Source organism: Tenrec ecaudatus, chromosome 2 (assembly GCF_050624435.1).
Source record: "Tenrec ecaudatus isolate mTenEca1 chromosome 2, mTenEca1.hap1, whole genome shotgun sequence".
Taxonomy (NCBI): Eukaryota; Metazoa; Chordata; class Mammalia; order Afrosoricida; family Tenrecidae; genus Tenrec; species Tenrec ecaudatus.
This window is the reverse complement of record NC_134531.1, coordinates 131,050,891-131,064,511: the sequence shown is the minus strand read 5'-3', so window position 1 is coordinate 131,064,511 and position 13,621 is coordinate 131,050,891. Positions and strand designations below refer to the sequence as shown.

The 13,621-nt window shown below is 44.7% G+C and overlaps 1 protein-coding gene across 1 annotated transcript in view; it reads left to right on the top strand.

Moving 5' to 3' along the window:
* ALDH7A1 (aldehyde dehydrogenase 7 family member A1) overlaps nucleotides 1–13,621 on the top strand; it is a 35,863-nt gene that overhangs the window by 5,043 nt on the left and 17,199 nt on the right. Inside the window, exons 4-9 of the mRNA XM_075541470.1 lie at nucleotides 2,496–2,576; nucleotides 3,013–3,136; nucleotides 6,118–6,250; nucleotides 7,403–7,447; nucleotides 9,303–9,380; nucleotides 10,823–10,920. Of these exons, the coding sequence (XP_075397585.1) occupies nucleotides 2,496–2,576; nucleotides 3,013–3,136; nucleotides 6,118–6,250; nucleotides 7,403–7,447; nucleotides 9,303–9,380; nucleotides 10,823–10,920 (559 nt within the window). The remainder of the gene's footprint in view (nucleotides 1–2,495; nucleotides 2,577–3,012; nucleotides 3,137–6,117; nucleotides 6,251–7,402; nucleotides 7,448–9,302; nucleotides 9,381–10,822; nucleotides 10,921–13,621) is intronic.

The following is a 13,621-nucleotide window of genomic DNA, read 5'->3' as shown; positions in this document are numbered from 1 at the left end:
AAGAAAACATCCCAACCCAGTGCTGCCCAAACCCACACGTCCAAAATTAACCCATATGTCCAACACCAATCCACAAAGTCCTCGATCTCACAAAACACGATGATGCTGATGGCAGGAGGAAAGCCGAATCAGTGAACATGTAAGCATCTCAGCACTGGCAGGGGTCTCCACATGCTGCTCCCGTACCCAGGGCTGCATTGGGGTAGGTCCATGCGGCTTCTCCTTGGGGATGTCTTGCAAGAATTGAGCCTTGCCCAGCTAAGTGGGTCCTGCTGCAGCGCTGTGGTTTTCTGTGGCTGAAACCTGCGAAGCAGACTACTTCCTCCTCCTTCCTAGTCTGTGTGAGTGTGGAGGCTCGTCTAACCCCTGTTCACCATGCTATCTGAAGTACTCGTGGCACAACTTCCAGCCTCATCGCAGCACATGGGCCACCACAGTAAGAGAATCAATACACAGGAGAGTCCATTGTCTAGGCCTGCTAAATGCTGGCGTTCCTCTAGGCTGCTTTTTGGGTCCTTTTCTTTGTCCTTGATTCTCCTGAGCTGATCGCACTGTTTCTCTGGCATGTGAGTGATGGCCAGTCTTGAACCTTACTCAGACTGACCTTGGAGTTCCAACCTCTCTACCCAGACAGCTGTGAGTCTGACGTCTCCATTCACACACGTCTCACACTAGGAACCGAAACGGCAACACGACACCGGTGAACTCTGCTGTTTCCTAAAACCTTGACCTCTCAACCAAGGAGCCCGATCCCATAAGCCACTTGTGCAACCATCCTTTGTTGTAGCAAATGTATCAAAAACTCCTGAAAACGCAATTTCCTACAGTGTATCCTTTACTGGCAATGATGAGCGGCAGCCCTGCCCTCACTCGGAGATTTCCCATCCCGTGACCTCCCACTGCAGGAGAACACCAGGAACAAGTCGGTCTTTTCTCAAGTCTTTAGTTTCTGGCTTGTTTCCCTTCGCATCGGGCCTTCCTTCAAGCTCCCCCATTCTGCGGCCTGTATCAAGACTCCCTTTCTCCTCCTGACTGAGTAGGGTGCTTTTGAGTGTACATTGTACACTTTGCTTACACATCATCTGATAGGTGTTTATGTTGTGAAGGAACTTAAATATCCAACCCTGTTTGAACCCCTGCTTTCAAGTTCTTTGAGCCTATGTAACTGGGAGTGGGATAGATTGGTGTTTTGATAGTTCTGATTGTAGGGGACTGAGAAACTGCCACACAGTTTTCCACAGCGGTGGTGCTGCCAGCTGACCTCCCGCCAGGCGTGGATAAAGGTTCCAGTTTTCCTACATCCTTACTAACAGTTGTTGTTTTAAAACTTGCACTGTCCTGGGAGTGAAACGATACCTCATTCTGTGTGGATTTGCCACACTGATGGCTCATGATGTTGAATAGCTTTCATTTGTTTGGTCGCCCTTGCATATCCTAGAGGGTTACGTAGCCATTCAGAACCCATCTTACCACTGGGCTATTGTATATTCATGTTGTTAAGTTGCTGAAATTTTATATTTATATATATATATATATATATATATATATATATATATATATATATATATATATATATATATGAGGTAATGCAAAGGCTTATGGAAAAAATTCCAATATCTTTTAATTCCATTTTCTACAAACTTTTTGAAGATCTTGTATTTTCTTTATTAAACTCTTGTCAGAGACGTGGTTTCCAAAGATAATGTCTCAGTCAGTAGCTTTTCTTTCACCCAACACTGTCTTTGGATCTCTGTATCCTGCTTAATTTAAAGTTCATTTTTGAAAGGTAGTTTGTAATTCTGTTTGCCTCCGTCGTGTTTTTCCCTTTGTGGGTTCTTCTCACTACGCACCCGTCAGCCAGGGATGTGCCCGGCTTTGTTCCTCCAGCATTAGCAGTCAGAGTCCCCGGTGGGGCAGACAGACAGACAGACAGTTCATTCAGCTGGCTGTTCACCCCCAAGGCCGCCCAGAGACGCTCCAGAAAAGAGCGGTGCTCTGCTTCTGAAAACGAGCCGTGGAAAAGCCCATGGAGCAGCTCTGCTCGGCCCTCCTGCTCTTGTCATGAGTCCCGTCGACTCACAGCCAGTGGTTGGTGGGCTCCCCCAGTGCTCCCTCACAGTGCCTGCTTGCATGTGGGAGGACGAAATGGCCTGCCGTGAATGGAGCAAATACCAATGGATAAGCAAGCTGACGCCAGGGTTTAGCTCTGGGAACTGAAGCAGGAAAGACCTATTTTAAGATACGGAGTTTTCTGGTATCACCGCAAAGGTTGATTTCTCTCAGTACTCGGCACAGTTTCCTTTTCCTGCTCAGCTCGTCATCTGGGTTCCTGGTGTCGGTTTGGGACGTGCCGGGTCACGGAGTCTAGAGGTGATCCAGGGCTTTCTTCTCCCCATGCTGCTACTTTGTTGTCCTGCGGTGCACTTACCTCACACTGTCGTGTGGCCGCAAATAGGCGATGGATCAGGGAAGCAATTGTATGATTCTTGTCTTAGGTCCCTGCCCCCAAACGAGGAGAAATAGTGCGGCAGATCGGCGATGCCTTACGGGAGAAGATCCAAATGCTCGGAAGCTTGGTAAAGTATTCATTCTCAGAGAGTCAGCAATCCTCCCAGTGGGAGAAGGATCTTGGGCATTTCTGTTTGGAATATTGTGCTTTTTTTAAAATATTGTGATTTTTTTTTAAGGAAAGTGATATGTGGATTTCAATAATCCTTCTCTGGAGGAAAGATCAAACAGGTAGACAGGAAAGAATGCAGGCAACTCTTAGATTTTTAAATCTTGCATATTATTACTTTCACAAAAACAGATGCAAAGCATATTTCAGTTACCTCTCCCAAAATATATTTTAGTTACCTCTCCCAAAATATATTTTAGTTACCTCTCTTAAAAAAATTTAATATTGAACTGTGATAAGAATTGTATGAGCCCCTAATAAATTGTTAAAAGTAAAAAAAAATTTAATATTTAAATCATGTTGCAAAAATGCTGTTTGGCTTTCTCTATTTTTAGGTGTCTTTGGAGATGGGAAAAATCTTAGTGGAAGGTGTGGGAGAAGTTCAGGAATACGTGGATATTTGTGATTATGCTGTTGGCTTATCTCGAATGATTGGGGGACCCATCTTGCCTTCTGAAAGTAAGTAGTGAAGTCACTTAAGTGAACTGTTTTGTACTCTTAATAGAAAGAACTACAAAAAACTTCTAGGCATGAAAGGGTTTGCAATGGAGGAATTGCAAATCGTTTGCAACTGTATGAACATATGGTTAATGTCACTACTAAAACAAATACACAAAAGCTACAACTTACTGTCCTCAAGTCAGTTCTAACTCTATACAGGGTTTCCATGGCTGTTAGCTCATTCTGGGGATAGACACCGTCATCTTTCTCCCTCAGAGTGAATGGTGGGTTTGAACATCTAACCTGCCGACTAACAGTCCAATGTTCATCCCACCCATTGCCATTGAGTCCATGCCGATGCATAGAAACTCAAAAGGGTAAAACTGCCCCTATAGGTTTCTGAGATTGTAACACTTTACGGGAGTAGAAAGCCCCATCTTTCTCCCTTGGAGCTTCTGGTGGTTTCCAACTCCCGACCTTGTAGTTAGCTCCTCACATGTAACCACTACGCCAGCAGGGCTCCTTAAGCTCACTGCTAAGCAGAGAAACAGCCAACAGGTAAACTACTGTGAACCCTTTAAGGAGGAATCTGGGTCCTGAAAAGTACATGGGTGGGGGACACTTTCTCAGGTTCTGTTTGTATTGTGAATTGATACAACCCATCTGGATAACAACTCGCTCAACAATGTAAAGATGTTCATTGTGTTCTCAGTAGGGAATTTTAGAAATGATGTACTCGTCACCTGGTAAGGGAAAGGGTAAGCTTATTTTGGTAGATCGTTTGTGCGTCAAGGAGCCCTGGTGGCGATATCGGGTAAGGTTAGACTGTGCTTCAAAGACACCAGTTGCTCCTGGAGATTAAGATGAGGCTGCTTGCTCCCGTAAGGATGACAAAGCCTCGGATCCCCTACCTAGGCTTGCTGTGGGCCAGAGTCAACCTGATAGCATGTCCTAAACATCATACTTAGGAGGAGTCTCTCCCTACCGTAACCCCACACTTCCCAATGACTTTGTATTGACTTACTTCCAAATTATTTTGATAATGACGTTTTTTCCTTTTTAAAGAATTGATACATCACAAAATTCAAAAGGAATCAAAGAATAAAGGATGAGAGTTCCCTTCCTACCCACTAGCTACTCTGTACCCTTATGGAAGTAGTGTGTCCTCGGGTGCTGCCAACAGTTGATGACTCAGCTGCTGGCTGGAAGGCTGGCTTCAAGGGCTCCCATAGTCTCTCTTAAGAAAGGCCTGCTAGTCTGCTTCTGGTCTGTGGCAGAGTGACTGGTGATTTTTATTGCCGCCTTTCCTGTATTTCATAAAATGCCTATGATGGGAATTATACTACATTTATACTCGGTAATTATTATTTATTATAGTCCATTTCTTTCTTTATTTTTATGTAAATTCCCTACTCGCTGAAAGAATTGGGGAGTCCTTTTCAGTGTCTATTTCATGTCCTTATTTCTCACAGTACCTTGGCAGATTCCCTTGATTCAATTTTGGTGAATTTTATATTTCAGAACATTTTCTATCAGTTTGTCCAGTGCAGAAATTTAATAGACTACACGTTTTGGGGGAGTGTGTGTGTGTAAGAAAGGAACTTCTTTGATTTTTATCTGCTATCATATCTGCTTCATCGACTAAAATCTTTTTCAATGGTTAGTACATTTTACAAAGAGAGCTCAGTCGTGTATCAGAAGCTTTGGGATACCTGTGACTTCATTATGTCAGTAAATAATTACTGTGTGTTTCCAGGCACCAAGTAACAGGGAGATGATACTCGGTCAGTAATACATAGTCCCTGACCTCAAGGAACATGCCTTTTAGAGTGGGTGGCAGGTAAATGGACAGGTACCTACCGTGATGAGAGGGTGGAGAGTAGGATGGTGAGCCCATAAGAGGGGAACCCTTAACCAAGCCTTGGCAGAGAGCAGTCAGGAATGATTTTCCAGAAAAGGTAATCTATGCTAAGTCCTCAAGGATGACAAAGATGAGGGGGTGCGGGGACAGGGATGACGCTGTGTGAGGGCTTATTAGGGGCTCTGTGTGTTAACAGTGAAGTTTGACGGGAGAGGGTAGCAGGTGGGCAGGAGAAGGAGCCTCCACAAGGGCTTTTTCCTGTCAAAGTGTATAATTTTATTCCAAGGGCAGTTGTAGTAGTGATTCCAACACCAAAATATTATAAGCAACCTGGTGGCGACGTCAGCTCTGCTATGGCCGAGTGTGGAGAAGGGTGATAGGCAAGGGTGGGAGAGCCTGTGGCAATGCCTCTATCCACAGAGGTCAGGGTGCCTCAGGGAGAGCCTGGCCATAGGCATCAGTGGGCTCCCTGGTGTGGGCAGCCGTATGAGTGTGGCCAGAAACACCGGGGACCGGAAGGGGTGCCTGCTCTGCAGTTGGTTCATGGCTTCAACCAGGATGTGGGAGCCATCATCCTCTTGGTACGGTGTTACCTCACTCAAAGAAGCCCCCCGTGGGATTATGGGAGCCTTTAAATGTTTCTTTATATATATTTTTGTTTTCCCACAGCGAGTGTAAAGAGCTTTTACAGGTTAGTCACTCTGCATTTATGCAATTATTATAGCCCCCCCCCCCCTATTAGAGTCTGATAAATGATTCTACGTTGAATTTGGGAAGATTGGCTCAGGGCTCCATCAGGCAACATGGAGGTCAAGGGCCCAAGAGTCACAACCCCTATATTCTGTCCTTGTGATCGTGTGACATCACGTCACCTTGGCTCATGGCTCCTTGGCTCTGAAGATGGTAGTGCTGCTGCTCCAATCTACGCAGAATACATAAGCGATCAAAAGAATAATGAATAAGATTCTTGTTTTTAAAGTAGTGTAGTGATGACAGATTTTGTTTGTTCGTTAGTGTTCCAAGATCCCATAGCTACATAATGGCACATCTGGAATCCCTACTGGTCCAGTGCACTGTTGTCCTGAAAATGAAAGATTTCAGAGCTGGCTTTTAGTGTCTCCTCTGTCTCCCTCCACAGGACCGGGCCATGCGCTCATCGAACAGTGGAATCCCGTAGGCCTGGTTGGAATCATCACTGCTTTCAACTTCCCCGTGGCCGTCTACGGCTGGAACAATGCCATCGCCATGATCTGTGGGAATGTCTGCCTTTGGTGAGACGCGCTTACATCCTTATCTGGTAGTGAACCATGACAAAGTGACCCTTTCTAGGTAACGACTGAAAGCATTTTAAAGACGTTGAAAGGTTTCAACTTAACTAACCAATAGCCAGTTGCCTTTGAGTTAGTTCTAACTTGTGCTGAAATCCATCCCCCCCATGTGTGTTGGAGTAGAATTGTGCTCAGTAGGATTTTTGAGGGTTGCTTTTGTGTGTGTAGGGGGGTGGGGTGGGGGGATAGGTAGTAGATGACCAAGCCTTTCTTCAGAGTTGCTCTGGGTAGATTTGTTGGGATGATTGAGGATTTGGGACTGTGCTGCCTAAGCGTCCAGTGTTTTCCTGTCTTCCAGTCAATTAAGCTAGTTGTAATCCAGTCCTTGGTGGTTCAAATGATCAGCACATTTGCCTGCTAACTGAAAGGTTGGAAGTTCGAGGGCACCTAAGGCACCTTGCAAATAAAGTTTGGTGACCTCTTTTAGAAAAAAATCAGTCTTTGAAAACCCTTGGAAACAAGTTCTATTTTGACAGACACGGGGTTGCCATGCATCTGAGATGACTGAATGGCCACATTTTTGGGAGGGGAAACGGGGCAGGGAGGGTCCTCAGCCTTCTACTGAACATTTGAGAATGCAAAGCGCTGATTGTTTCAGATTATTAAATTGACTGGAGGTGAATGCAGGAGTAGGGAACCTTTTTTCTTCCAAGCCCATTTGGAGGTTTATGCCATCAGTCTGGATGGTGCTCACGGTCAGACATTGATTTCCTCATGCTTCATGTGATGGCTGGAACTGCCTCTTTTTGGTGAGTGGGAAGCGTGATGTTAGCCGATGTTGATGGTTTCGTTGGCCGCCTAGGGTCCAAGGGTCTGGCATGCACCATTTCTGGGTTAGGGTAGCAGTTCCTGTTACCCATGCGGCAAGAAGTTCAGAAACTGCTCGGCGCTGCTTTTGTGATTGTTATAATAAGTTTTGTAGTCTGTTAAGTTCTAGAGACACCAAACTGAGGGTTAGTTTCTATTACAATTGCTAGACTTGGTTTGGATTAGTTTAATTTCACAGAGCTATTTTTTCTCCTTAAGACATTTACTTTTTATAAAAGGCATTGTTTCTAACAAATTCAATTGCTTTCTCTCTCTCTCTCTCTCAAGGAAGGGAGCTCCAACGACGTCCCTCATCAGTGTAGCCGTCACAAAGTGAGTGTGGGTGACTATCTTTTCCCGGGTCTGGCTTAATCTTGAAAGGGTGATTGACAGGTGCTTGCCCAGTGGTCAAGTGACATATTATTTTAAACGTGGAATTTATTTCATCTCCGTCCCTCTTAGCTTTTATGTTCACATGGTGTATGTCACTTGACAATTTGCAAAACTTTTCATCGCGTTTCACTTAACCTTTTGGAAATGTGCCAGCTATCGACGTGCCTGTGGAGCCTGAGCTCTCACAGACCTCTCTGATGGTGTGGAACGGATATTTTGTACTCTGTCACTTGAAAATAGGAGGCATCTCCAGTGAAGAGGAAGGATCCTTGCACTTTTAGGGGCTCTGTTTGATAACTCTTCAGCAAGCTAATGGTTTCAAGGACCGCGTTCTTCTTAGCTAACACTTTTATTGCTTTTGTTTCATATATAGATTGTTGGCAAAACAGAAAGGCTTGGTTATTGCACTGATCCTTCGGTTCTTCTAATGCTATTTAAAATATAATGCATCTTGTGATTTTCAAAATGTTGCACAGTTTTGAAAATGCTGTAGCTCTAGCCAAGCATTTAAGCCAGCATGGCAAATGATCCTTCTAGCAGCTGGTGAGACTATAGAAGAGGGTGCGCGCCCGTACGGCGCGATGCTGAGCCCTTGATGGCTCCGGCTGCTGCATGCTCTGCCCTCTCTGGGTTGACTTGTTGGTAATGCTTTTCGGTGGACTTTGTGTGTGAGAATCCTGTCTTAGAAGACAGTCCTAGGAAAAGAGGCTTAGGAATGGAGGGTAGTGGTGGGAATGGACTTGGAAGGATTTTGTAATAGTGAGAAACCAAGAGTTTTCAAATGAAATATTAAATAAGAACTCTGATATCCACAGCACACAAAAATGTGGAAAGATTCCTCAGGCAGTTCACAAACAAAAAAACCCTGAAAAACATGAACACAACCAATCTCGTGTGCATGGCGAACCGACTTGCTCATCACCATCACCAAGGAGATGGTGAAAACATTGTTAATTTGGGGGATTAGTTGTAAATGTTCTTAGTTATTGTTGCTGGACTAATTTCCTTTCTTTAGATATTTTTGAAGAGTTGGAAATATTCATGTAGGAGTTTAATATTTGCTGGCTGATAATTTTTAGGTGATGGAAAATATTCTCTGATTTTATAAAAGCCTAAAAAGTAAAGCAATTCCTGTGATGCCCATTTTAGCCGGATGAACCGAAGGCCCTGTAATGTCCTTGGCAGGGCATTGGGGAAGTGGAAGGTGAATCTTAAATTTGGTTACATGTTCAGATCACCCACAGGTACAAAATCCACAGGCCATACACAGTAGGTACCCAGCGAAGGCATTAGAACAGGAGCCTAGCCTGGCAGGAGGCCTAGAAGCAGTTGTTCTCCACCAATAGGTGTCTTTGTAGCCGCTCCAAGAGGTGTGTGTGGCGTGTATGTGTGCGGCGTGTATGTGTGCGGCGTGTATGTCTGCGGCGTGTATGTGTGGTGTGTGTATGTGGTGTGTATGTGTGCGGCGTGTATGTGTGTTTTGTATGTGGTGTGTATGTGTGCGGCGTGTAAGTGTGTGGTGTGTGTATGTGGTGTGTATGTGTGTGGCGTGTTGTGTGTGCATGTGTGTGGTTATTTTCCTTCTTGAGCTGCATTTAATAGCAATTATTTCCGTGGGTAAAGTGTTTGATAGCCTCATCTCTGATATGAGCTGGAGCAACCAGATCTGTGTGTATAAAGGGTGGCAAAGAGTTAAATACAGAAGTCAGTGGTTGAAATTTCTTCCTACTGTTTCAAAAACTTAAGAGATGATAAAGTTACCTTACTTAGGGATTTCTTTTTTTTTCCTTTCTAGGATAATAGCCAAAGTTTTGGAGGACAACAAGCTGCCTGGGGCAATTTGTTCCATGACTTGTGGTGGAGCAGATATTGGGTAGGTTATAAGGTCTAAAGTACCTCTCAGTTGAAGAACCTTAGCTTGAGGAGCCAGGGCGATCTCTACTGGAATAATGAGGTGACGAGAGTGTTTCTTTGGGATTGGGACTGTTAGGGACTTGATTGTGTGCTTGGTTCATTAACGCATGGCCTCCATAGGACAGTGAGTAGACATTGTCCTTTGACTGCCCAGAGCTAGTAATTGTACAGTGCTTACATCCTAAAAGAATAAACTGCTGTAACAGTGGGAAGCCTATAACTTCCTGATACTTGATTTATGAAGGTGTTTTCTTTCAGACCAGACATTATAGTCTGTGTACCACTCCCATGCGAGAGCCTCACCTAGTCCCTATAGTTTTCCAGAAGAGGACACCCTGGGGACGCCATCTCTCTTTAAACTAGAATTGACCATAAATCTCAGAACCCTGATAAAAGCTAAGGAGCTTTACGAGCTCATCATCCCAGTTCACTCTTGTCACCCGTCCTGGGGCAGTCAAAATGTTAGTTTCCCTTCAGCAGTCTCACCCTTTTGCATTTATTGGACAAGCTCAGAAAGGTGGTCTGATAAGTCACCCCACCCACTTTCTTTTGTTACATAAGTGAGAAAATATTAGAAGATAGAAACTCCTACATAGACAGTGTGAAGTGTAGTTAAATGCCGTGTGTACATGAACTGTTCTGCTTGTTGACCGACTGTTCTTGTATCCTGAGCACGCAGGCCTCTGCGGGGGGTCCAGACTTGCTCAGGCAGTTGCAGCAGTGGGGAGCAGGGTGCAGTAGGTACAGGCACCTGGAGTATAGCCATGCCCTGGTTCGTGGGGCTTCACCTGGGACAATCTGCCTGGGCCATTTCTTCAGGTCTTCCAACCGTGCACTAGATTGATGCAGTGATCACACTGCTGGAATCCTAGCGAACCCTTTGAAGTGTGGAACTGCAGGCAAAGAGGGTCAGACCAGTAGTGTCTGCTCTGGAGTCCTTTAAAGCACGTGGGAGTCCTAGCATAGTCACAGTCCTCCAAGTTTTTAATTATTAAAGGAATTAATCATTAGAATTAAGAGTCTACAAAAAATAAAAAGAAAAGAAAGAACACCCCCCCCCCACCCCCAACCAAATGAGAATGTTCATGCTTCCTGGACATAGAAGGAAATGCCACGATCACTGTGCTCAGCCTCCCACCTGGTACAGGAAGGTCGTGCTTCCTTTGCTTTCTCCTGACCCATGTTGAGGTTACTCTGCCTTGTTCTATGGCTCTGCTTGGGAGACGTGTATTTGGCTTTCATGAAGACTCTCCTTTGCTCCTCTGAGGTGGTTTTCCTTTTGGTTTTGACTGACTGACTGACTGTAAAAGGGCCATTGCGTCCTTGTTTCCTGTTGGGTGCCACTAGGTGCTGCCCTGGCCGGGTTTACCTGCTTGGGTGACCATGTCTTTTCTCATGCAGCACAGCAATGGCCAAAGACGAGCGAGTGAACCTGCTGTCCTTCACCGGCAGCACTCAGGTGGGGAAACAGGTGGCCCTGCTGGTCCAGGAGAGGTTTGGTAAGTGTTGATGATGTTCTCAGGAGCCTTTCACTCCCGCAGAAGACTACAGGTAGAATCCAGAAGTTGGATAGTATTCCTGGACTTTCTCCACAGAAGCACCATCCTTGTCTTGAATGTTCAAATAAAATAATTAGTAGTTATTGATGGGTTACTATTAGGGAACTTTTACATTTTAAATAGCATAAAATTTTGGAAAGGATGTAATTTTTCTCTCCAAATGACCATTATAGAATCATAACCAATTGATAAATCTAATTTAACCAGACCTGCCTGGCAAATTTTCAAAGGAAAAAAGCACAATTTAAACCAGACCAAAGAATCCAAGGGTCTAGGGTGAGTGTGTTTAAATTCCATGTCTATACAGTCGAAAGGGGTTGTGCAGACATAGCTGTGTGTGCTCTACTTTGTGACTGCTGAAGCGTCAAGGATAATGTGACCGGCGATTTTTGGCTATTTCGCTAAAGTTAGACTCTACTCACAGCGTGCAACTTGACAGCTCATGTGCAAGCTATTTTGTTACAGTCTCTGCTTTTCCAAAAGCAAGCTTACAAGAAAGTGTTACAGTTATTAAACAAGGTCAGTAAGATTGTTGGATACAGCTCAAGACAGTTACATTTACAGCAGCATAAAAACTGGAAAAATATTTTAAAGTAAATTTCACAGAAGTGCAATTCTTGCCAGACTACAAGGTCTGGCATATCTGTTCATTAAAATGTTATGTGATCCAACAAGGAGCGTAGAGATACCAGGAGGATCAGAGGAGGGTGGGGAGAGAAAGGTGGAATGGATCACAAGGATTAACCTATGGCCCCCTCCCAGGGGGACGAATAATGGAAACGGGGGTGAAGGGCAACAGAGGATGATGTAAGATACGGAAAAAATAATCTATAATTTATCAAGGGTTTGTGGGGGAAGGTGGGCGGGGGAGGGAGGGAGAAGAAATGGGAACCTGATATCAGGGGCTTAAGTGGGAAGAGAATGCTTTGAAAATGATGGCAGCATATGTGTAAATGTGCTTGACACATTGGAGGAATGTATGGATTGTGATAAGAGATGTAAGAGCCCCCAATAAAATTAATTTAAAAAATATTATTTGACTTAAAAAGACTATGAAGACTATCATGGAAAGAAATTAAGAGAAGACTTAGTTGAAAGATATTTTCATTTTTGGAAAGATTTCATATTAAGATAGCGCTGTTCCCACCTGCAGATTTTTTTAAATAAATCATTTTATTGGGGCTCATACAACTCTTATCACAATCCATACATACATCAATCGAGTAAAGCACCCTTATACATTCGTTGCCCTTGTCGTTCTCAAAATTCACATTCCGCTTGGGTTCCTGGAATCAGCTCATTTTCCTCCCCCCCACCCCCCCATCTACAGATTTTATACACCCCTGTCATAATCCTAGCTACCTTTTCCTTCCCAGCCATTGACAAGCAAATTCAAATTCACGACATTGCAAGAAAATCAGAATACGCAGAAAAATCTTGGAAAAGAATACATTTGAGATGCCTTAGATTTCAAAACTTATTATAAAATGACAGTCATCCACAGGGAAAGAGGGACCAGACTTCAACCCAGTGCCCCAAGGTGTGAATTGAACATTCCAGCGTGGAGTAGGGAACCAGTGGAGAGGTCTGGGGGGCTGGCCCCAGTCCTAAATACTAAGTGGACGCCTGCCCCTCCCCCCAGAAGAATTTATTTCAAAGGACGGCATTGAATCTGCAGCTCTAGGAGGGGGACATATCTCCTCCGAGCACACGGGAGCAGATGAAGGGGGAGCAGGAGAGAGTTGAGAAAATCTTGGCTCACCAGGCCTTGAGGACGATGACCTCAATTAGAGCAGCCAGTCCACAGAGAGGACCACATGGCCACCCCACTATGAGACATGATGCCCCTCACTGACCCATAGCCCTGCGGGAGACAGCACCGGAACACAGTGTGGGAATTGTGCCCAATGTGATCCCGCCACACTGAGGCAAAGCACTGGGGGAGAGCAGCAGAACAGCAAGGGAATGGAGCGGCAAGGTCCCCAGGGATGCTGAAGGTAGACTTTGGGGCCAGGGCATGGTTGCCCCAACAGACTGGACTGGGAAACACTCCTAAAGGCCAACAAATGATCCTTGAACTAACTACAAGCTTTTCTTTCTTGTTGTGTTTTGTTTTGTTCTTTGTCAGTGGTTTGTTGTATATTGTTGCTTGGTTTTGCTCTGCCTTGTTCATCCAGATAGGCTGGATGAACAATCTGGAGGAGAACACAATGGACCCACAGTTCCGGGGGAACATAGGATAGGGGGAGGTGGGGGGAAAGGAAGTGGTGTTAGCAAACCCAGGGAGAAGGGAACAACAAATGATCCAAATTAGTGGTGAGGTGGGTGTGCAAGGCCTGGTAGGGCATGATCAAGGGTAATATAACCAAGAGGAATTGCTGAAACCCAGATGGGGACTGAGCATGACAGTGGGACAGGAGGAAAGTCAAGGGAAATAGAGGAAAGAGCTGGGAGGCAAAGGGCATTTATAGAGTTCTAGACAAAGACATGTACATATGCGAATATATTTATATATGAGGATGGGGAAGTAGATCTATGAGTTTATATTCATAGGTTTAGTATTAAGGTAGCAGAAGGACATTGGGCCTCCACTCAAGTATACCCTCAATGCAAGACTACTTTCTTCTATTAAATTGGTGTT